General features: G+C 44.3%; 1 protein-coding gene across 1 annotated transcript in view; it reads left to right on the plus strand.

Annotated features, from left to right (window-relative positions):
• Nucleotides 1-23167, plus strand: part of cdi (serine/threonine kinase) — a 47806-nt gene that overhangs the window by 12440 nt on the left and 12199 nt on the right. The window contains exon 4 of the mRNA XM_017896703.1: nt 18608-18729. Within this exon, the coding sequence (XP_017752192.1) occupies nt 18608-18729 (122 nt within the window). The remainder of the gene's footprint in view (nt 1-18607; nt 18730-23167) is intronic.

The following is a 23167-nucleotide window of genomic DNA, read 5'->3' on the forward strand; positions in this document are numbered from 1 at the left end:
TGCCGAGGAATGCTAAGCGATCCTGAGGAATTCTCGCGGGCATTTTTATATAACGCTTTTTGGAGTCGGAATTGTCACTTGGCCGGAGATAAACGACGCCGGGCTGCTAACAAACGTGTCGCAAGATTCCTCGGAGGCGGTCTACGAGAGAGACGATTGCGAAACTCAACGTCGTGGAACGATACTCGATTTAAGACACGTCGGTCTTGTTATCGTTCGCGTTAATGACTTGGCAGAATTTCGCATGCAATTAAAAGCTGTTACGAACACCGGAAGCCGCGATGCCGGTTCGACCTCTGTCGGCCATTTTTCCTTCTATTTTTCTCCTTTCCCTGGGATTTTCTTCTTTTTTTAGCCGTTACACCGATGGCCAGCGTCCATGTACACTTGGCCGAGTGATTCGTCGGATCTGGAAACGAAACACGCGAGCAGCGTTATTCGCGTTCCGTCTTTCATCGAGCTTCCTCTCGGCCATCCGCTTTGTTATTTCGAGTAACGGTTTCGCGCCTTATGAAAACCTCGCGACGAAATCCTCTTTATCTACATCCGCGATCTCGCGTGATCGAATGCTTTGAGAGGCACGTTTCATCCGAGCAGCAACGATCGCGTCGCACGGTCCTCGGGCATGACGGAGTCGTCCTTGCAGAAAAGCCGCGTCGAAAGTAACGGAAAACTTTGGTGAAACTTGATTTCCCGACGTCCACTTCGCTCTCTGCCATGCGTGGCTCATGAAAGTGATGTCGCGTGTGCTCGTAAAATCTGTCGCATTCGAAAGTACAGGTGTTGGAAATTAGAAGATGCCCGGTGGAATTTGGGTCTAAGCAGTCGGCACGGCGTCGGCTTGGAACTGGTTCAAGATGCTTTCTCCTAGGGCCTTTCTCAAGGTTTTTCTTAGGACCTTTTCAGGCACACGCGTGCTGCAGTATGCGCGGCTAGATCAATGGATATCCTCGCTTAAGACTCTAATTTACGAGCGTGTAATGTCACCTCCGCTATCTGTATCTCGAATTAGACGAGGCCTTCTCGTAACGTCGCGACGTTACGTGCTATATGCAAATTTCCCGTGTTTGCGTGTATGGTCAGCTCGAATGGTATAACGAGGTCGTAAAATCGATCGATTTTAAAAATCCAACTGGTCAGACTCGAATAATTTCAGATATTTAGATGGAAATATCGGAGACTCATAGTTCCAGCAGTGTTTCACCGTGTTAATTTAAAACGAGTTCTTTTATTATTGAATATCGTCGATGACGGTTTACCAAAAGTTCGGGTGCTTTTGAACGTTGAAAAATCTTTTTCCCTTTTTAATATCCGCGTTTTGGTATCGCGTAACCGAATAAATGCACCGTTCTCGCATTTTTATCCGCATATTGAAAGGCGACAGTGTTTACACGGTTGCCTAACATTTTTAATAAATTTCATGCTTGCGTAATTTCGTCTTATATAATTATGGTAACCTTTTTGTATCCTTTCAACGGAAACATTCGAGTTTTTGCTAGATTTACGATGTCTCCTGAGCGCAAGTGGTCGAACAAATTGTAGCGATGGTAAATTGCTAGGAAGTAGTAATTAAAGAACCGACTTGAAATTCAAGGAAGATAATCAACGTTATTTCCATTTTTATTGCTTAGCGTTAAATACCCGCGGCTGTAAACAACGGATCCAGAATGTCAACGACTCGAACGATGTCTTCTCTTCGGTCTGCCGCGAAATACGATAATTTACAAGCTCGTCGTATCGTTCGGGCCAGCCATAAGCTGACCAGATACCACGACTTCCTCTTGTCTTCATAGTCTCGACACTTTCCTTGCCTCTAATTCCGTCGACGGGAATAAAATGAAATTGGCCAGTCCGCGCGGTTCGGGAAATCTATTTGAATTTTACGTAACTCGCTAATTACGCGGCCACCTTCGCTGGAATTTTCTGGGAAGACTGAAATATACCTGATTTCCTGGCCGGACTTTATCGAACGCGTCGATCACGCGGTTTAAATAATTCGGAGAATATATTTACGATCCGAGCGCGTTTTTCCTTCCTCCGATCGAAATCGAGAAAGGAAAAACGCGAAGAGCGTGAAGGATCGTTAGCGCGCGATCTCGTATTCCGAACGCGAAATTTCAAATCACGGATGACTGATTTTCGGTAGATAAAGAAAAGAGGAAGTAACGCTGGAGAAGTGCGATCGGAAGTCTCGGATGTTTCAGATTTTTTCGCGATACGTCGCGTTCGTGGATGCAAATGGCGGTGTCCTTGGGGCCCCCCTGATGGAATGTAGTTATTGCCGCGGTAATTCATACGTCTCTACTCGCGAATACAGTTTCAGAACAGTCGGTGAAAATGCGGCAAATTATCGGTAATGACATGCGTGATGACAGGCCATGTTATTACGGACGTGGAAACCGAGCAGGTATCGAAATAAGGTCGTTTCACCGCGGACCCCTCGCTTCGATCCTCCTTGCGCAGCCGATTTCCCTCGCCTTATTTTATTCTTCTCATTGCTCAGCCTGCTTCCTCCTCATTTTCTCTTTCGTTTAAGCGCTTCATTTACCGCACCAGACTTCTGCAAACTGCGGATTCTATTTTCAGGATTAACTCGAGGTTAATTAACTTACCGAGCACCGAATCGTTCTGCAAAAATCGGTTTCTGCATTTTCCTGATCGTCGAGAGATCGCGGTATCCAATTGCGAGAAGAGTTGATATTTAAAAAGATTCGAATATACGTGCTTTTGCATAAAATAAGACAGTACGTTAACACCGTGTTAGAGCGAGTATGGTCTTTGGAGGGTTAAGATTAGATCGATTTAATTCGCGAGAAGAAGATTTTTATGGATGGAGAAAGTTCAAACTTATGAATATTTTTATTCGGAAATATCTTTCCTCGCGAGGAGAGGAATTTTGTTGGTGCGAAATAAGGTTTATAGTTTTCGAGACTAATCGTTTATTACTGTCTCGCTTCGAAATTTCTCGTCCAGATGGTCTCGACCGCTATGGATTAAGCTCCGGCGATTACTGTTCCGAATTAAAAGATCCGAGAAACTAGAGAAAATTAAGAAAATCGTTAGCTCGAAACGTAATTTAACTAAAACGCACGTGAAACGCGGGATCTGCTGATGCCTCGGAGAAAGTCCGAGCAGCTGCAGTTTATGCACGCGCTTTGACATCGACTGATGAGCCGCAAACGACTTTAGTCGTCGGTACGTTCAAACTAGCACCTTTCAGGCAAATTTCTGACGAGCCTTTTCAACCATTATTCTCCTTACTCCATCCTTGATAACCTATTTCATCCGCCCCCACTTCAATCTCGGCTGCAAGAATTTAAAAAGACTCGACCTCTTTCCATCGTCGTAAAATCATTTGGAAAACTCGTATCGCCATGTTTGGTTGAAAAGTGAGATTCTGATAAGCATTTCTATTCGCTATTACTTCAATCTCGACTCAGAGAATATTTAGAAACTCGACCTTCTTTTATTACTACCAAAATTGATGGTTCTTTGAAAATCCTTTGAGAAAATGAGGTGTCCATATTTAATATAAAATGAGAGTATCTGATAACCATTTTCATTCTCTTTTATCACAATTTCGAGTGAAATAATTTTCAAAAATTTAATCTTCTTCCATCCTCAGAAAAATTAGTGGTCCCTCGAAAATTATTTATTTATTTATTTATTTTCGGGTTGGTTCCCCTTTGTATTCACTTATATAAGATTTATACATTTTTCTAGAGATGGGTTAGTACAGAGTTAGTGCAGAATTAAGTTGTTTTAAAAAAGTGATATATAGCAAAAAGAAATCCAATCGTGAGGAAAACCGATTTGCATAAATTATTGTGCGATTTATATTACACATGCCGTAGGCAGTATGATGAACTGGCCTATGTATAATTAGAGTATATAAAGATAGAAGATTAGAGGATAATGTATTATTGCTATTTAGAACTTTGTATACAAAAACTAAATCAAATTTCACACGGCGAGCATCGAGCGGCTATAAATTATCTGAAAAAATCGCGTCGCCATATTTACTTTCACAAATTGGTCTCTAATAACTGTGTCTATTCACGTGTACTTAAATATCGATTGTACGAGTTTAAAAAAATTCGACCTCCTTTTATTGTGATAAAAATTAATGATACCTATATAATAATCGTTAAAAAAAATCTCGTCGCCATATTTAGTACAGAAGATGGGTCTTTGATAATCATGTCTATAATACGTATACTCGAATTTCGACTGTTCGAGTTTAAAAAAGATTCGACCTCCTTGCATCGTGATAAAAATTACTGGTCCTTTGGAAATTAAAAAAAATCTCGTCGCCATATTCAGTATAGAAAATGAGTCTCTGTTAATCATGTCTATTCACGTATATTCGAATCTCGACTTTACGAATTTTAAAAAAATTCTATCTCCTTCTGTCGTGAAAAAAATTAGTGGTCATTCATAAAAACATTAAAAAAATCTCGTCGCCATATTTAGTATAGAAAATGAGTCTCTGTTAATCATGTCTATTCACGTATATTCGAATCTCGACTTTATGAATTTTAAAAAAATTCTACCTCCTTCTGTCGTGATAAAAATTAATGGTCCTTCATAAAAACATTAAAAAAATCTCGTCACTATATTTAGTATAGAAAATGAGTCTCTGTTAATCATGTCTATTCACGTATATTCGAATCTCGACTTTATGAATTTTAAAAAAATTCTACCTCCTTCTGTCGTGATAAAAATTAATGGTCCTTCATAAAAACATTAAAAAAATCTCGTCACTATATTTAGTATAGAAAATGACTCTCTGATAATCATGTCTATAATACGTATACTCGAATCTCGATTGTACGAGTTTAAAAAAGATTCGACCTTCTTGTATCGTGATAAAAATTAGTGGTCCTTCGGAAATTAAAAAAAATCTCGTCGCCATATTAGTATAGAAAACGAGTCTCTGATAATCATGTCTATTCACATGAACTCGAATCTCGACTGTACGAGTTAAAAAGAGATTGGACCTCCTTGCATCGTGATAAAAATGAGTGGTCCCTTGAAAATGGTTGGAAAAAATCGCATGGCCATATCTGGTTTAAAAAATGAGTCTCGCGGTTAACGAGGTCGTAGCTTTATCGAAAGAAATAGTGGGCGTCCAATCAATCTCCTTCCGTGATTCTTATCGCGTCTGGTCATTAATCAGGCCTCGGTAACATTGAAACCGTTTCAATTGCCGGAGCAGAGGGAAAGAAAAGCGTCGATCGCGGATATTAATTCAGAGCAGCGCGTAAAACTGTCTCGTAAAGTATCGTTCGCCGCGAGCTTAGAGCGCGGTCCGCTCGTCATAATTAACAACGCATGCGACGTTACGCTAATCGATCTTAATGACGCGCCTTACGGTATTAATACGCTTCGTGATATAATTGCCGCATAACTCGCGCGCCAATTAAGCAAACTTCGAGTATCAAAGCGTTCGATAGCGATGTCGGGATCAAAGGGAAACCAGCCGTTCTAAAAATATTCCATCCGAGCAAATAACCGCGTGCGGAATTACGCGGTGACGGAATTACGCGAATGACCTATCAACAAATATTTCGTCGCCTTCGATTCTTCGAAACGGTCATTACTCTTCGAAGAATTTTACGCTCTTTCGATAAACTTCCACGCTTATCGCGAACATAATTGCGCGGACGATGATCGCTGAGTCTCTTTAGACCCGCGCTTTATCTATCGCGATGTTTATCTGTTTATCTAGAGCGCTATGACGACGAGAGTAACTTTCACGCGAGGTTGTTAAGAATTGATAAAGTACGATTCTTACGGGATATTTGTAGAATCACGGGGGATTATAAATAACACCGTTATTACTACCATTTTATATTATTTTCTACTTTTATTCCGTATATTTCTAATTTTTTGTAGTTTCTACATTTCAAATAAATTTTTCAATTTCTGGCTTTCGTTTTCTGGAGTTAATCGGTTTGGAAAGCGCGCCATTCGTTTATACTAAAATGATAATAAAATAGCAGTGAAAACGAAGAGTAACAGTAATAACGAGTAATAAGAAGACGAACAAGTAAATACGTGTACACACGAACAATCGTGAATCATATGTCGCAATCGTTGCATCGTCGATAAAAAATAACAATATCCAATACCTGTTTCATTCATAAAAGAACACAGAGACTGTAATTTTGTGTGAAATAATTTTCACACCCATTGAAGCAACGCACCCTTTATTATACCAAATCGCAACTGGTACATCCCACTGCCCTCGATACTACAGAGTAATCTTCTCGCGATACTATAACTCCCAAAAGCTGAGATTAATCCAGCACCGAATGCAGAAACAATAATCGCGAAACTTTAATCCAAGCTCATACCCACTCACCTACTCAACAGAACGCAATTTACGCGTTCAAACAGGTGACATCGCCAATCTCTGCCAAAAACACATACGCGGAAAATTGTAATTGCAATTTAACTTAGATACTTGTACGATACCTTGTGCACACTTTGCACCAGTCAGCTGAGAGAAACCTGAACCGAGGCTTCAATCGTAAAATAAAAAAGAAAAAGAAACCATCGTGCAAACTCTAATCCACTGACAGGATACTATTAAACCCTACTCCAATATTAAATCCCGTTCTCACTCTCGTCCACGTGCTAGAGAATTACGAGCAGCCACTTTAAACATTAAGCCTAGGGAGAAAGAATTTGTCCACGACCTGGATAGCTTAATCGGTTGACGCCAGTGGTCCGGCAAGCGAAAGATCCGGCTTCTGGTCCCGGTCCAACGATTCGACCAACTGCTTCTCTTTTCCCCTAAACGGTATCTAATTAATCTCACCGAATCTCACCGTCCAGCAATTTCACCTCTCCTCCCCTCGTGTCCCTTGAACCCGCTCGCGTTCAACCCACTTCCGCCTGCGAGTTAAGAATATCGGTCGGGTTAAAGCGGCTTTGGCAGCGCGCAGGTGTGCAGGCTTTGATCGGCTTGCAACAAAGAGACGCGACGCGGAGGATCGATCGCGGGGACGATGGAGCGGATCGCAAAGGTCGAAGGTGTCGCGTGGTCGCGCGAGGGACCTTCGTAAGGCCGCGGCGAGCGGACAGGCGAACGATCTGTCGGAAGTGGCCTCTCTTTCTCTCCGTTGGCCTCACGTCGCCGATAGAAACGACGACCTTGCCTGCGAGCAAGAGAAGCCCGCGCTCGCCCCGGCATTTCCTTCCTGCGGCGAAATAAGAATGCTCGAAGCAGACGAGAAAGCCGGTCACGCCGCGTTGGCCATGGAGTACGAACACTCTCTAATGAGCCTCTGTTACGGCTGCTCGTTCCTCGCTCATTTTCGTTCTACGACCGATTCATTAGCCAGCGAGATACGACCACAGGCCGGCCACGTCGTTCCGCGCTTCGCTCATTCCCGATTCGCCATCGAGAATCCTCTCTCTTTCCGCGGCCGCCCGCGTCTTCCCCGGAAACCGACGGGAACCAGCGGAAGTTCACGCCGCCGCGGCTGCTTTAATCGCGAGCGCGGTATTTCGAAAGTGACGGAGTTTCTTTCGCCTTCCCGCGAGTTCCGTGCACGAGCTTCGATCGTGCAGGAAGACTCGTCCGCGTCCTCTTGAACGGCTCGCCGGATTTCAACCAGATCCACTGGCTTTCAGAGGTAACGCTAAACAAACCAACGTCCAAATGCTGGTTTTCCGATTTTTATTTCGATACAGGTATAATCGATTTTTCCATATCTCGTGTTCTATCTTTTTTGAATTTTTCCCATTCTGTTTCTTCGACTTCCGATTTTTATAGGTTTAGCGTTAATCCGTGGTGCACGATGGCAGTCGAATCGGGTTCTTACGTCTCTCGTGTGGGTGATAATTATTTATAAAGGTCGAATGAAGTTTCAGATGTCTGTTGTAGCCAATTGGTAGCAAGTTGAAATTCGAATTTCATATTGGTCGAAGTTGTTTCAAAACTTACGAACCTGTCTTTATTACACTTGTCAATTAGAAATCGACGTCTTTGACGTGACAAGTATTTTACGACAGTTTATTGCTATCAATTACTACTATTATTATTACCGAATAATAATCCCTTTTTGGAAAGCGTGTGCTTCTGATTTACCAAATCGGTGAAATTTATTTTACGTACGAAAAATTTAGTCTAGTTAAAATTTGAAAAGTTAATCACTTTGACCCCGATTCGACGTGTATTTCTTTAACGCATCGATTTTATTTTATTCGCGCATGAAGACTGTTAGTAAAATGGACGAATGGCTGAGCTAGAAATTGCAGACTGTCCCGAGTGTCAACGACTTCATCGTGTCATTTCGGCGTCAATCGGGGTCAGCGCTTAATATAATAATTTACGAGCGTACACCATCGTTGGAATTAACTATACCGTGGTCGGCCACCCTCGAAGTTTGGTCCAGGACAGTGGCTAATAGAGCGATCGTAAACGATGCGAACGTGGAATCGAAGCGACCCGATTCGCCTACCCTAGGCAACGGTTATTTAACAATTTCGCAACGATCGTTTCGATTATTAACGAAACGAGACTGGAATCGTGCGAGTCCGTTCCATCGCGGTCGAAAATGAACACGATTTTTATGCAAGTATGTTAACGACTATTACGAGCACGCGCGCGATCGTATTCAAATTCGTCGAGCCGGGGACGAGGAAAGTCGTTAGAAATCCATCGTCCCGTCGACCTGTCTATCCGATCTTCGGAGAAATCCACGACCGGCGTCCTATCTCGGCGATCCCGAACGCGAAATTCTCGTTCACTAGTACCTTGCACCAAGTAATTTACCAGCATGCGACTGTACGGGTCTTTTGACTCACCTGTGTCGACGAGACGTTTCGTTTTCCTCGGCTGACTTTTACTCGCACGTGTAAAAGCGAGACCGGAATTCGGCCGATCGAAAAAAGACCGACCTGGCCTGGATACTTAACGCGTTGAAATTTATTCGCTCCGCAGCGGAGATAAGACCGTCTCCGTTTGGCTGGAAAGCAAAGTGTCGTTCCCGAATCCAAATGTCCCGCGGCTCTCCATTTAATCCAGCCGATCGATTTAATCGAGCACGAGGAAAGTGTCGCGCCACCGCTGGGAAATCCACGCTTATTAGACTCCATTCCATCCACATGCAAATACGTCGAGGAGCGCGACTGGTTTCTCTGCAAAAATGGCGGCCCGTCGCAGCGAAACCGGTCGCGCTCTTGCGGGGCGATCGTGCGCGCGAAATTTGAACGAGCTTCGTGCCCGTCACGCGTAAACTCGAAAAAGAACAGATATATATGTTTGATAATTCGTTATATCGTTTATTTATTTATTTCAACCGGCATACGAACTCGCATTAAGATAGGAAAGTGACGAATGTGCACTGGTAAAATGGAAGGGATCAAAGAAAGAGAATCGAGATTAAGAGATTAACCTGGTACGTAGTACAATTGTTCCAATGTACGTTGTTTACATTAATAATTTATTAACCACTTGTGTTACAATCACGAGTCTGACTCGTGAGTTCTGGTGGAATATTAGAATTACTTTCTAATCTAGACAAAGGTTATATTTAACGTGTTTTAGCGTGCACAAAATTTGAAGAGATTCTATAATTTTTGTATAATTTTAGCAATAGAATAGAATATAGGTACAGTGATTAACTAAAGTTAAATACTTTTCCAATACATTATTTTTCTGAATTAAATCATTGTGCAGGGGGTTGATTCCTTATTCGTACGTTAACTATATACGTGTGAAAAATCTTCGCATCGTTTATGAAATAAATAAATCATCGTACGATTGATGCGACGAACGAAGACAGTTTTATGATGTTGTGTTTGAAGAAATTCAAAGTATCTAACACGATATAATTATCTACTATCGTAAGTTCCTCGTGTTAGTGTCCGGACGTCCCACGAGCAGCGATAAAACTAAATCGTTGAATATCTGGAAAATAATTGAAAAATAAACGGGAGAGCGCGTTGATTCGAATTTGCTTTGTCATTTTGTGCCTTTCATCTGGCCCCTGTTGCCGATTTCAATGGTTCCTTTAACGATGTTGATTTTGCACTAAACTTTCCTCGCGTGCCAATTAACAACGTTAATTACTGCTCAATTATACAAATCCACTTTTGTATTATTCGTCTTGCCTTAAACGTTGTAGCATAAGCGTGGTAAGGGGGAAAAAAGTTGCGTTGCACCACGTTGATTATGCTTCGCTCGGAAATCTAGCGAATCGCAACGCGATACAGGTGTTTAACCTCTAGCCACAGGTACTCGAACCTCGTCGAATTTTATGCCGATTCGTGATTTTCTCTATGGATACTTATTTATTATCGTGTTACCGCCATGCTACGGTAAGATGTAACACGACAAGATCAATTGTTACACACGCGTCGAATTCGTTTAACGTCCCGTGTTAATTCGAACTCGTTTCGCACTCGTTAGTTTGTAAAAGAGGATCAAGGATGGCTAGAAGATCGGGACAAATTTCTGTTCGTCTTCTACCGATCGATCGTTCGATCTCGTGTCAGTTGCTCAAAGGATGTCAAGAATCGCGAGAAGATCGAGACAAATTTCTTCGTGACCTCTATCGATTGGCAATTTTCTCGATCTACATTTCAAACTCGCATTAACTTTCCAAAGAAGGTCAAGGATCGCGAGAAGATCGAGACAAATTTCTTCCATCCTATATCGATTCTTGATTTTCTCTGTCGATAATTTGAACTCGTTTTACGTTTCGAATCCGTATTAGCTTTCCAAAGAATGTGCCAAGGATTGCAGAAGACGGAAATAAATTTCTTTCTGTCTTATACCGATCGATCTTTCGAACTCGTGTTAGTTTTTCAAAGGACGTGAAGAATCGAGAGAAAATCGAGACAAGTTTGCCTTGCACCGATTTCCCATTTTCTCCATCTACGTTTGAAACTCGTGTTGGTTTCCAAAAGAACGTCGAGAATCATGAAATCATGGGAACGAATTTTCTCCTGTTTTATACCGATCGATCTTCCGAACTCGTGTTAGTTTTCCAGAAGCTGCGAGGAATCGCTAGAAAATGGAGGCAAATTTCTTCGTGTCTCCTATGGACTCGCGATTTTCCCGATCTACATACGTTTCAAGATCGCGTTAGTTTCCAAAAGAGCACGAAGAATCGCGAGAGGATGGTGACGCACCTGATCGAACAGGGCGACAGGCTCGCAGTGTTTGCAAACGAAGAAAATCAAGGCAGATCCGCGCCGCGTGATTTATTAGCTAAAAGCATAAAAGGAGATTAAGCTCTTATAGGGAAAGCCGATCAGCGTTCGCGAGGAGAAACTTTTTGTTAAAAAGTGATCGAAAAAATATTAATATAGAAACTCTGGCAGAGAAAGTGTGCGTAGCGCGAGGCGAGAAAGAAATTTATCGCGGTGTCTCGCGATCGGTCGTCAGAGAAATCCTCGATGGCTGCGTCTTGAAATATGGTGCATCGTTTCCTTCGATTTGCCGAGAACGATCTGTCGATCGGCTACGAGGCTGCGACCGGGAGATCTGCGCGTCAGGCACCCGCGATTTTCCAACCTTGCAGCCACCATTTTTCGCCGAGACTTTCGCCCGCGCTGCCGGGGAAAAACTATGAACTTGTAAAGCCTTTCAAGGCATGGCCTTCGAGGCGCGCGCTCTTAATTGGTAAATCGCTCTTAATAGAATCGTGGCTTTCCTCGAAGCGAGTTAGAGACATTCGCGTCGACGATTTTCTTCGAAACTTCCGAACCCTTTACTTCGGCTTAAGGTCCATTTATACCATCGACGAGTCGTATACCAGTCGAGAAGAATGATTGCAACGTTGGAGCACGCGATTCTCGTTATTCATTAACATACTGGCTGTCGGCCTTTAATCTACGAATAAAAATTATTCCTTCGCTGTAATTTTTAAAGCTGTACAAGGAATTTCTCAACGAGAATCGAATGATTTCAAGGATGCCATAAAATGAGAACTTACGAAGTATCGACTTTTAGTCTACGAATAAAAATTACTCCTTCACTGTAATTTCTAACACTAGATTTACTGAACTCGTCAATTTGACGGAAGGGTTGCTCCAATTATACGATGGTAACAGATTTAGTTAACTTATATTAAGACTGTTAACCCTTTGCACTCGACGATTTTTTGGCTAAAGAAGAGTAGAAATTCAAAGATTGTCTACTAAAAAACTGACGATACTTATTTCAGCAGTAAATATAGAATTGTATAATAATAGAATTGTAGAATTATTTGATTTCGATACCTCGCACATTGTTACATTACATTAAATTTGATATATTAATTAATATCGATCTTCCAAATTTTATGAAATGGTGACTGAAGCTTACCTCTCGAGTGCAAAGGGTTAATATAATATATAATTCTTTTTAAATTAAACTAACCGTTAAAAAAAGGCACGTGGTTTCCTGTACCTGTCAATTTAATAGGTGTTCTTAGCAATAGGTATACAGATAGCGTTCGTAAACCTAGTGTTAAAGCCGTAGTACGAATTTTTCAACAAAAATCGGATAATTTTAAAGCCATAAAAGGAACACGTAGAGAACTTGAACGAAGGTCCACTTGCTCTGATCGATACAAAATCGAGTGAAAAGAATTATCGAAGAATTACGAAATTCGCACTATCGGTGAGTGAAGATTAATATTAGAACTACTTACGAATAGAGTGTTAAAATTTTTACAGTATCACTGCAATTGTTAATATTCTTAGCTCATATTACAGGTTGATAATTGTAACGTTAAACGAAGTGCAATGTAAGGGTAAAAATTGTTGGAATTGATAAGCGAAACCAAAGTATACTCTATAAATCAATCGTGAAACACGTGGTCCCAAGTACCAGGTAAATCGAGTACTTTCTTAACCCTTCTCTCCAATGTTTTCTTATTCATACCGTTTCCATTCCCAGAGGCTCGCGCATGCGTGTGAATCACGTCGCTGAAAATAATTAGTGGATCACCTACTCGAGCGATCTTATCGTTCACTAAAAACGCCTAAACGCTGGTGAAGTGCCAGTGCACCATAACGTGTACACCTACTTCAGCTGTATCGCTGGTTCTATGGTGGAAAAATTGAGAAGAAACGCTGCAACATTTTTTACCCGCGTTCTGGAGATCCGCCGCTGTGCGAAGGCTCGGTGCTCTCACGGCGAACGGAATTACGTACTCGGGATATACACACAGGCCGGGAAAAGGAAGAAAGCGCTTTTAGAAAACAATCGAAAGTGATGGCCGCGCGATATAAAAATAAGCAGATGCAAAAATAGTCGCGGTGAACCGCTAGCTCGATAAGTAGGGGAAGCTCGCGCGATTGCGACCCTCCTCGCGCTTGACTCTTGCTCAAACTTCGCCTCCCTTGCGTAAACTTTGAACTTTCCGAATCCCTCTCGACCCGCTCGTTTTAATTGCTGCGTGGGTTTTAATTATGCCGCGGTTCTACCCTCCGTCTAGCACGCCGGGCGCACCTGATTTCCTCCATCGGGGTGTTTCACGATCCCCTGCCGTCACAATCGACGGATCTTTTCGTATCTCAAAGGAGCTGTATTCTTGCAAGAGATCTGAAGTTACAATAATTGCTTTTATTTATTTATTTATTTTTTTATCCAAAAATCGGTCGTAGGAATTTTAAAAAGTATTCCTGATTTTCTTCATTGGGATGTTTGACGTTTGTCAAATGCAAAAATTGACGAATTCTCGTCTATCCTGAGGAAGTAATAAAGATATCCAGAGGATATAACAGATGAGCAGTTAATTTCGTTATCTTTTTCTTTAATTCGATGAAGCAATGTTGAGCACCCCTTATCTGTTCTATCAGGGTGTTTAACGTTCGTCAAACATGAAAATCGACGAATCCTCGAATATCCTGAGAAGTAACAAAGATCCGAATATACAACTGATGAGCATTTTATTTGATTATCTTTAATTCGAGAACTCATCGTGTCGAGCACCCCTTATCTCCTCTATTAGGGTGTTTGATGTTTCTCAAACATGAAAATTGACGAATCCTCGAATATCCTGCGAAGTAATAAAGACTTGAATATACAATCGATGAGCAACTCATTTGATTATCTTTAATTCGAGGACTCATCGTGTCGAGCACCTCTTGCCATCCCTGCTAGGGTGTTCGATGTTCATCAAACGTGAATATCCCGAAGAAGTAACAGAGAACTCCTAAAAATACAATCGACGAGTAACCGATTCATCTCTTTTTCCTAAATCGGAGTGTAACTTTGAAGGAATTCGCGTTCGAGCTTCTCTAAGTTCTTTCACGGCGGCGTCTGACACGATCGTCAGCCGCAACCTTGGCAAATGCTCTGATATCACGAAGAGCTAGCAGGGATCCGCAGAGAATATCGGCAAGAAACAAAACCGCGCTGGTTTTTTCGCAAACTCGAGAACCCATGGTGGACAGAATTCATCTCGAGTAACCGAGATTGCAGAACATTCGCGCGTTCGAGTTATCGTTAATTAACCCGATAATTCGCGCGATTAAGACGCCGCAAAAATAGCCCATCGTTCATCTCTCATTCGTGGCCGCTCCAGTCCGGTTACAAATAGACGCAGTTGACCTTTGCCGGTCTCTCGGCTTTACAAGCCGCCCCGTTGAATAAAACCACGCTATTAAAGACCGTGTTTGCCCTTTAATTGTCGTGACGGGCATAATTGCTCGGTAAATTTGCGATCCGGCCGTTATCTTATTGGCCGTTCGGCGGCAATTCGCTCGTTAGGCTTATTAAATCGAATGAAAAATCGGCACGTTGAGCTCTCCAGCCCTGGCGGGCACTTCGTGCTCGAATTAACTTCGAGGGAGTCTCGATCTCTCGCGGAGTCGCGAGGGATCCACGTGGCTGCTCGCCGGCAAAGCCACGGACGTTAATGGAAGTCGCTTCTCTGCCTAGTGCAGGCCTTTCAGGGCTGCCTTTTCCCGCGAGCCTTTGAATCCTCGAAATCTTCGCCTCGCTTCTACCCGTCACTTTTAATCTTTGCACACCCTTTTCCCTCGACGGCGAGGTTCAGCGAACTCTAGCCATGCCACGCGTCTACTGTATCAGCAGCCAGGCTCGAAAGGGATAACGCGAGCTGCGATTCGACGATTCCCCACGGTCGATCGCGGCTGCCATACTCTCATCGAGCGACCGATGCGCGGAAAAATGGCGAAACTCGGTGGTGGAAAGGGGTCAATAAGAAACCGATCGTTCGTTGTCCCGCTTCCGGCTAGATCGACGCGCGAAATCGCCGGATGAAGGAAGAATGGCGGGCCTGGAGTGGTGGAAAAAATATACGCGGATGGTTGCCGGTGTTGGTACGTGTGCTGGTCGAGAAACATTAATCACTCGCGGTACAATAATCACCGTGTGCTTTCTCTGCGCCTCCGCTAACAATGGAAGTGGAGTGCGTGGAGAACACGCAAGGACGAGTGCGGGCAGACAGTGAGAATTATTTAAACGAACCGGGCCAGCTAATTATTTGGCATCTCTCGCCGCCGCGACTTTCGCGAAGCTCTGAAAAGACAGCTTCGAAGCGGCTCGAAGCGCTTGCTTTCGACCAGTCCGGTGAAAACTGCTTGGCATAGTTTCTTTGCCGGCAAAAAGACCGCGATATTCCGAGCGCAGTGTATTCGGATGTTACCTCCTTCTCCGAGGCTGATCTTGGCTTGTCGCGTTCGGTTATGACGATTTACGCGCGCGAGTAAAAGCAAGCAGCGAGGAATGAGATATATTTATAGTTTGAATTGTCGGCCCGTCAAGTGGAAAGTCTCGAGCCGTGCATCGAGACGTTTAAGAATCCCAGTCGGAGTTTCGAATCAGCGAAACAACGCGTGCCGAGACAATGGGCCGTATTTTTTCCGTGCTTTTGCGCGAATCAGCCGGTAATTACCGGAAAGGACGATTTACCAGGCAATGTAAAGGAGAGGCATTCTGGCCTAAGCAGCAGCCAACTACCCAGAATAGATTTAATAAGACTCGGTTATAAAACGAAATCACGGCCGACGTCACGAAACGTGTACTTAGCTAACCTGCTTACGTATTATAATATATTCATAGGTCAAAACTGCGACGAGAAATTACCGAACTGTAGCAGCTACCCGAGCGAGCGGGTAGAAAATCGCGAAACCTGGCTGAAATTGAGAAACTCGCGTGTCTCGAACTTGGCAAAAATATGAAAAAGAGAAAGGCAGAAATGATCCTGATTTAGAAACAGGTCCAAAAAATCCAATAATTAATGCATCAGGTGATTGTAAAAGAAAAGACAGGTCTAAGTTATTCAAGAATCAGTCCACTCTGTGATCGAAGAAAATGATCCCGACTTCGAAACGGATGTAGGAAAGGCAAGAACCACTTCACCCTCTAATCCAAGAATCAATTTCTCCGTCGCTTAAAGTCCAAGAGACCGAAGAAACCGAAGAATCAATCGTCTGCACGATCGACCACGAGCTACTCGCTAGCAGTCTCACCACCCCTTCGATTTAATCGGTTCGATTGAACCCCTCGACAGCCGAGGTGGCTTCGAGGAGGCTCGTTTCCCCCCCTGAGCCGAGTGTCAGCTCGGCAACGCGAGTTCGAGGGGAGTGACTTCTCGTTGGCTTTGCACTCTCCTCTTCTTTTTTATTTTCCACGCGAAACGCTCGATTTGCAAGCGCTCTGTTTACCCGGCGGGTCCGCGGGTATTCGTCATCGTTTGGCAGCGGCCCAACTAAGCCAGCCACTGCCAAGGAATCCTGGCCAGATTCCCTTTAGATATTCTCGACTTTTTATCCCGCGGAATTTCCACCTCGCGCCGCTCCGCGTCTTCGTTTTCCCTTGATCGAATTTCTCGCCGCGCCTCTCCGACCACCCCCTCGGCGCGGAGCTCCGCCGCTAACGGTACACCCCTGATGGCGCCGCGACGCGGACACTTGGCGCGAGGACGTGGCGTCCGACCTGCGCGCAGCACGGAACACCACGGTCGCGCAAGAATTCGTAAAAGTGCGAGAGAGGCGTCGAGGCGAGCAGGCGTCCCGTTACGCGAGTCACTCCTCGCGCAAATTAAAACCGGAAGCAGCCCGATTTCGTGCACGCGAGTCGCCCGTCGCGGCCGAGTTCCGCCCTCAGAGGCCACTGCAGCATTCCGGGTTATGCTTGTCGAAGACTGCTACCGTAATAATCACGGGATGCCGTAACGTGAGTGTAGTCTTTCCAGAGTCGTTTGGACCCTGGTACCGTCGCTTCCTCGTCCAATTTGTCTGTTTGTCGCGAAACGGATTAACCCTTGGCACTGAACGGGAAACCGAGAGTCGCCATTAGGAGAAATTTTTTAAATTAATCCTATGAATTGTAGAAATTTGTCAGTGGACGGTATTCGTTTCGCGTTAATAACGACGATCGAGTAATCATGGTACTCTGGCTACCTGTGACAGTCGGCGTATCTTTATTCACAATGGTAGGTTTTAGTAGGTTTAGTAAGTCACCCTCTTTCGCGCTCTCGTTCACGTCCTCGCGTTCTTTCCTCTTGGTCGCAAGGTTTCCATCGTGGAGTGGCTTGGCGGGGTTCAGAGCCGCGATGGATCACTCGAGATTCCTTTCGAGATGCACGGGCAGCGAGGATCAACGTTTTATTCTAATTAAGATCGACCGTTCCTTTCTTCGCGTGCATAATACTTCATGGCTGTTTGCCTTCGACTGAAGACTCTTCGAATACGCTTTTCCTTTCGAGTGCTTTCGTTCCCTGGTTATTACGCGTTGCATTGTTTCACCGGTGAACGAGCGAATATATAAATCACGTATAAACGAAGCTTTTCGCCTGGCCGAATGGTCGAATAATTACGTTGGGATGGTAGGTACCCTGTTTGATGGTAGGTCCTTAGGCCTACCTACATCGGCCTGGGCCGCCATCGCGATGGCTGCGTTCCTCTCGCGTCACGTTTCATTAATACCTTGCTGCCTCGTGAGAATCGGCCTGACGTTCTCTCACGCGCCTCTCGAGCTGTGAAAACGTGGGCACGGGTATCGTCGTACGATCGGGGAACGGCGTACACGACGTCTGGCGTCGTCGTTCGCGGGAACGCTTAATTACGGTGTAATATGCATCGAGATAATTTTCTTGTCCGCGGTGGAAACGCTGGCAGCGATCGAGATGCGAGAAAGTCTCGAGCAACGCCCGATCGGTCTTCGATTCGCCTCGTAGGCTCGCAGAGACTCGCGAATAATAACCTTGGCTATTAACAGAGCTATCAATTAGCCGAGCTATCGATTAACTCGACCGATCTCCGTGCATCCGCCGTTCTAGCTTCCAAACAATCCGGCCATCGTGCTTACCTCGGGGTTTCTTCTTTCGGTTGGCCAGTCGGCTTTCTAAAATTATCTTTACGCGATGCAGCCGTTCCGAGTTCATCGGCGGCCTATCTCGATCCGATCGAGAGGCCGACTTGGACTAACGAAGAAACACCTCTGGCTAACCCTCGGAATCGCGCAACGGCGAACGCCACGTTTCGTAATGGCGTAACGTAACCGCTAGGCACATCAGAAAACGCTTAAACGGTCAAGGGTGTTCGACGATGAAATGTGTAGCGGTTCGCGACAGCGGCGTGCAAAATGCATGAAATTGTGCTGAACATCTGTGTACCCGGTTTCCAGGTTACTCACAAAGTGACGAGTCAGGTGATGGTCCTGAAGATGAACCAGCTGCCCGCGAATAGGCCAAACATGCTGAAGGAGGTTCAGCTGATGAACAAGCTCAGCCATCCGAACATACTCAGGTAAGTCGAATCCGTAGTCCGGTCCACTTTTGCTCGCGGAGAAACTCGACCATCGGAATCCGCTGTTCTCTTTGCCCTCGAGAAATTTCGGGTGTAGGGTTGATCGACGAGCAGCCGCGAGTGCCTCGGCCCGGAGTCCATGGGAAGCGCGGCAAGCCACGCGTGTCGTTCGCTTTCATTCGTGAAGTTTTAAATTAAAACCGGGCCGTGGATCGTCGCGGGGATGGCGATGGAAATAGAGATGAAAATAGAAACTGGTTCGATGGTGCATCGAAATCGAGGCGACTGGGATATTTGTTTCTCGGGCCAATCAACGCTACCGGCGAACGGGAGAAATCCCGGCTCTGATGCACCGACTTTTTACTTTTCCATACCACCGTTCGGATGTGATCGACGAGACAAATAGGCAAACGACGGGACGATTCGATGCCCGATAACGGCGCACCAGTTTCGCTGTTTACTCGTGGAAGTTTCCAACTCTCCCTGCGAATGATCGCGATCGGTAGCTTCTAAACATCCACGTCTATTCCTACGCGGTATACTCTGTTATCAGCTCTTGGTATTTTAGCGGCGGAATTAAAACGGGACGTTTCTTTCCACGAGAAAGCTCTATTTATGTTCCACGCTCTGTATTATTCGTTAGTCAAAGACGGGAGAGCAGACGAAGGATTCGTATCAGAAACGATGCTTGTTGATCTTGTCGATTTTTAACCTCTTCAGGGACGAATTTCTTTTAAGTTAAGTGATGTCGTGGTAACGATTGTAAAGTAGAATAAACCGCTTTCTTTTTACCGTTGAGGGATTTTATGGCGAACAGTCCTCCATCCGATTATAATCTTCTTTCCATTCATAATAATCGTTTCTCAGAATTGAACGTACATATACGTGCTAGTATCCCTGAGGATGCTAAGGAATAAAGGAAATCCCTCGTCAGTTTCGATTTATTTTTGTACAGAAGTAGTGAATTTCTCCTCTGACAGAATTCGGGAAATACGTTGCTGCGATGGTGCAAGTGAAGAAACAAACTTTACTCAGACTTCTATCCGTTGCACCAGCTTTATTCAGCCGTTTACACTTTTGTGGCTCGAGAACGACTGAGACTCTTTTGATCCGCGAACCAAGTAACTAGGAGCTATTTACGCGACAAAGGAGACATAAAGGATGACGTCGGTGTGTCTATTTTACAACGAGTCTTACCCCCAAAAGGCGAAGAATCGTTTCTGATAAGACCTCCTCAAATTGTCACTTCTCCCAATCGCAGATTCTTTTTATCCAAAACCTTTTGTTCATTTCGCGAATATTGGAATAAATTTCAAAATAAAAGTTCGGAAAGAAAGGGTCAGGATTCGTAGAATAGGGGAACCTCTTAACCACGTGCGCTGGCAAGAAATTCACAAACGCGTGTGTCAGAACGGTCCAGTGTTTCTGTGACATTGCCTGGCGACGTGTATACCACGTTGTTGGCGATTCTGCGACAAAAGCATTACGACGTGCGTGGCACGTCTTTGCAGCTCGAGTGGTTAAGGCTCGCCTTAAACGTATCGGTTCCCACGCATCAGGGTACCAGGTCCTTTGGAAACGCTCGGTGGTGCGTTGACGCAATCTGGTGGGTGACAGGCTGAGCTAATGCCAAAAGAGTTTCGCGGTTTGGAAGTTACGAGTTATGACATAATGGCAGCGCGCTGCGTCGCGGTGCCCGCTCGCGGCTAGACGCGCCGCATCCGCGGCGACAACGCATTCCAACGATATAAACGGCTTGGCCCAGATTCGGCTGTGTGTGTTTATCCCGCGTGACTAGCGGATCTTATTTCTGGCATTTCTCTCGTTGAAGGCTGCGGAAACCGCGGACACTTTCGGGACGTGTCTTCCGCCGCGCGCGAGCCGGCCTGGCGGAAAAAGAAGAGGGAAAAACGGGGCTGAGAGGCGGTGGAAAAAGGAGGAAAGGGCGGGAAGGGAAGGCGAGTATCATCCGCTATTAGCCTCTGATACGCGTGTGTTTCGTAATTCTTGGAACGACGAGACGCGCCAGCTGCGACCGTCTCGATTCGGCGAATATGGATGAATGAAATCGGTCGATACTCTCGAAATACGCTGGTCGCTTTAGTTCATGCGGAGAGATTTACTACGACCGCTACCTTCGCGTCAATCGATCGCCGTTCCTTTGAATATTCGCCACCAACTGCCAGCAACGTGCTCGTGAATAACCAGCTGGCCCGAGCCGATCCAAGGCTTTGGTGCGCGGACCGATCTCGCGTCCGTGACATTTTTAATCCGGATATTTTTCTTTCATTTTCTGCAAACTCGGAAATTTATTTTCTAAAGGTAGTCGGTTATTGGTACATTCCATCGGCCTGATTAGGCTTCTTGGAAATATTTGTCGTAATAATCTCTCGAAGATCCGCGAACCTGAAGACTCGAAGATCACGTGTTCAAGAGGCAGGAAGCTTTATCGATTCTTAAGGATCTCTTAGAGTAGATCAACGATGCATGGGACTTTCTGCTTCTGTGCAAGATTAAATACAGAATTGGCAAAAGATGGGTATATCTTATTGGGTATTAACCCTTTGCCCTCGACTATTTTTTCTTTACAGAGAAATAGTAATTCCAAGACTTTCTGTCATAGAGTCGACGATATTTCTAAAATGGTAAATGAGAAATCAAATGCAAATTAAGACGTAGAATTATTTTTCTTCGTCATTCCACGCATCGTTAGGTAATTTTAAATTTGTTATATTAATTAACGTCGAGCTTTAGAATCTGATTAAATGGTGACTGAGAATCACCTCTCGAGTGCAAAGGGTTAAGAATAGTTGCATTGTATTACAGAGTGTACGTATTCGAGAGAAGGTGCGTTAAGAACTCGTATGTAGGGTGTCTCACGGTAAGTATCGTTTGATATAACTGCTGAACAATAGGCATGAATCATTGCTTTATCAACGGTAATACTTAAAAGCTTCGGTTTAATACTTGTTCCCTGCAACCTTGCATCGCTTCAAGGTCACTCCAAGAACGCGCTCAACTCGTTTACTTCTGCACTTTCGTAATACCTAAACAAAACTGTAGCATTCCATTTAAAAGGAAGCATTAAACGTGACCTTGGGACAACCTCGAGCAATTTCTTCTGTTACAATGACATTCTGTTTTATATAGAATGAGCGATATCTTGCATCGAACTACATTTACAACGAGACACCCTGTATATCTCGAGAAATCTACCGTATTTTTACCAAGCGTTAAAATTAAGGCTGAACAAAAAGAAACGATAACGAGTGTTAACGAGTATACAGAAGTATAGTAGTAGCGCATAATGCATCGAGATAAAATTCTTTTCGATTGCACATACGAAATTTTCGATCGATTAATACACGTTTTTATTATCGCGTAGCGACTCAAGGCGACCTTCGTTATACTTAAATTCGTAACACGCGATTACAGAAGTGTTTAATATCAGAACCACCGGCTCGTAACGCGAGCCTAAAGATAGTATGCAACGATGAAAATAAATGAGCATGCATAATTACATTTCTGTCCGGGTAAATGTCAACAATAATTTAGCTGAAAGTAAAATCGCGAATCCAAGAACGAGTCATTTCGGTAATGCTAGAGCCAAATATATTTCGTAAACAACAATGTAGATATCCATTTCCGATTAGTTGAATCATCAGGGACCAAAAATTCCGCGCATCTATAAGCAAGTCCGCCCATTTGCCAAATCGACTGCGGAAGCCAGAAATTTTCTCGAATTACGTAAAAATGAATTTTAACCGAATGAATCGGTAGAAAGAATTTTCGGAATTAATTAAATTGCCGATTTAATTTTCAAGAAAGCTGGCGTACCTCGTCCTCGGTTATCGAATATTCGCTTGGCAAAAATTGGCAAGTAAGAAAACCAAAGTTGCAAATTTTGCTGGTACATTTTCTCCGTATTTTTGTTCATTGCGATTTGGAAGATTTGGAAGAAGAAATTAAGGGAAAAATCGGTTGTAAACCGATGTCCAAGCAGATTCGTTGGCACTCGCTATCGTTTAGTAAGCACGTCGTGTAACACTTGTTCCGATAGCGGGAAATACGGAGAACGGCGCGATAATATTTATTGTTTGTCAGGGTAAGAATTTCGCGTATCTTATCGCTACATTTAGGACGTATCTGCGTTTATCTGCGTGAGTTCACCGACGAACGCCGGTTTTTCGCGGGCGAATCGATAGCGAATCGGTCTACGGAGCGGAAGAATCGCCTCGTGATTTGCGAGCTCGCGTGCGAATCGGGCCGCGTCGATAGTCGCACGTACTGCGGAGTTTCGATCGGCCTATCAAAGTTATCGCGATAATCGGCGATAATGGCAAATTGACCAGTAATTCGTCGCGAAACGCGACTCGTGCTGGTACAAGCGCGAGTAACGAGATACCGACCCGATTGTTAGCGCTCGAATGTTGTTGCG

Source organism: Eufriesea mexicana, unplaced genomic scaffold, assembly GCF_001483705.2.
Source record: "Eufriesea mexicana isolate 0111107269 unplaced genomic scaffold, ASM148370v2 scaffold372, whole genome shotgun sequence".
Lineage (NCBI taxonomy): Eukaryota > Metazoa > Arthropoda > Insecta > Hymenoptera > Apidae > Eufriesea > Eufriesea mexicana.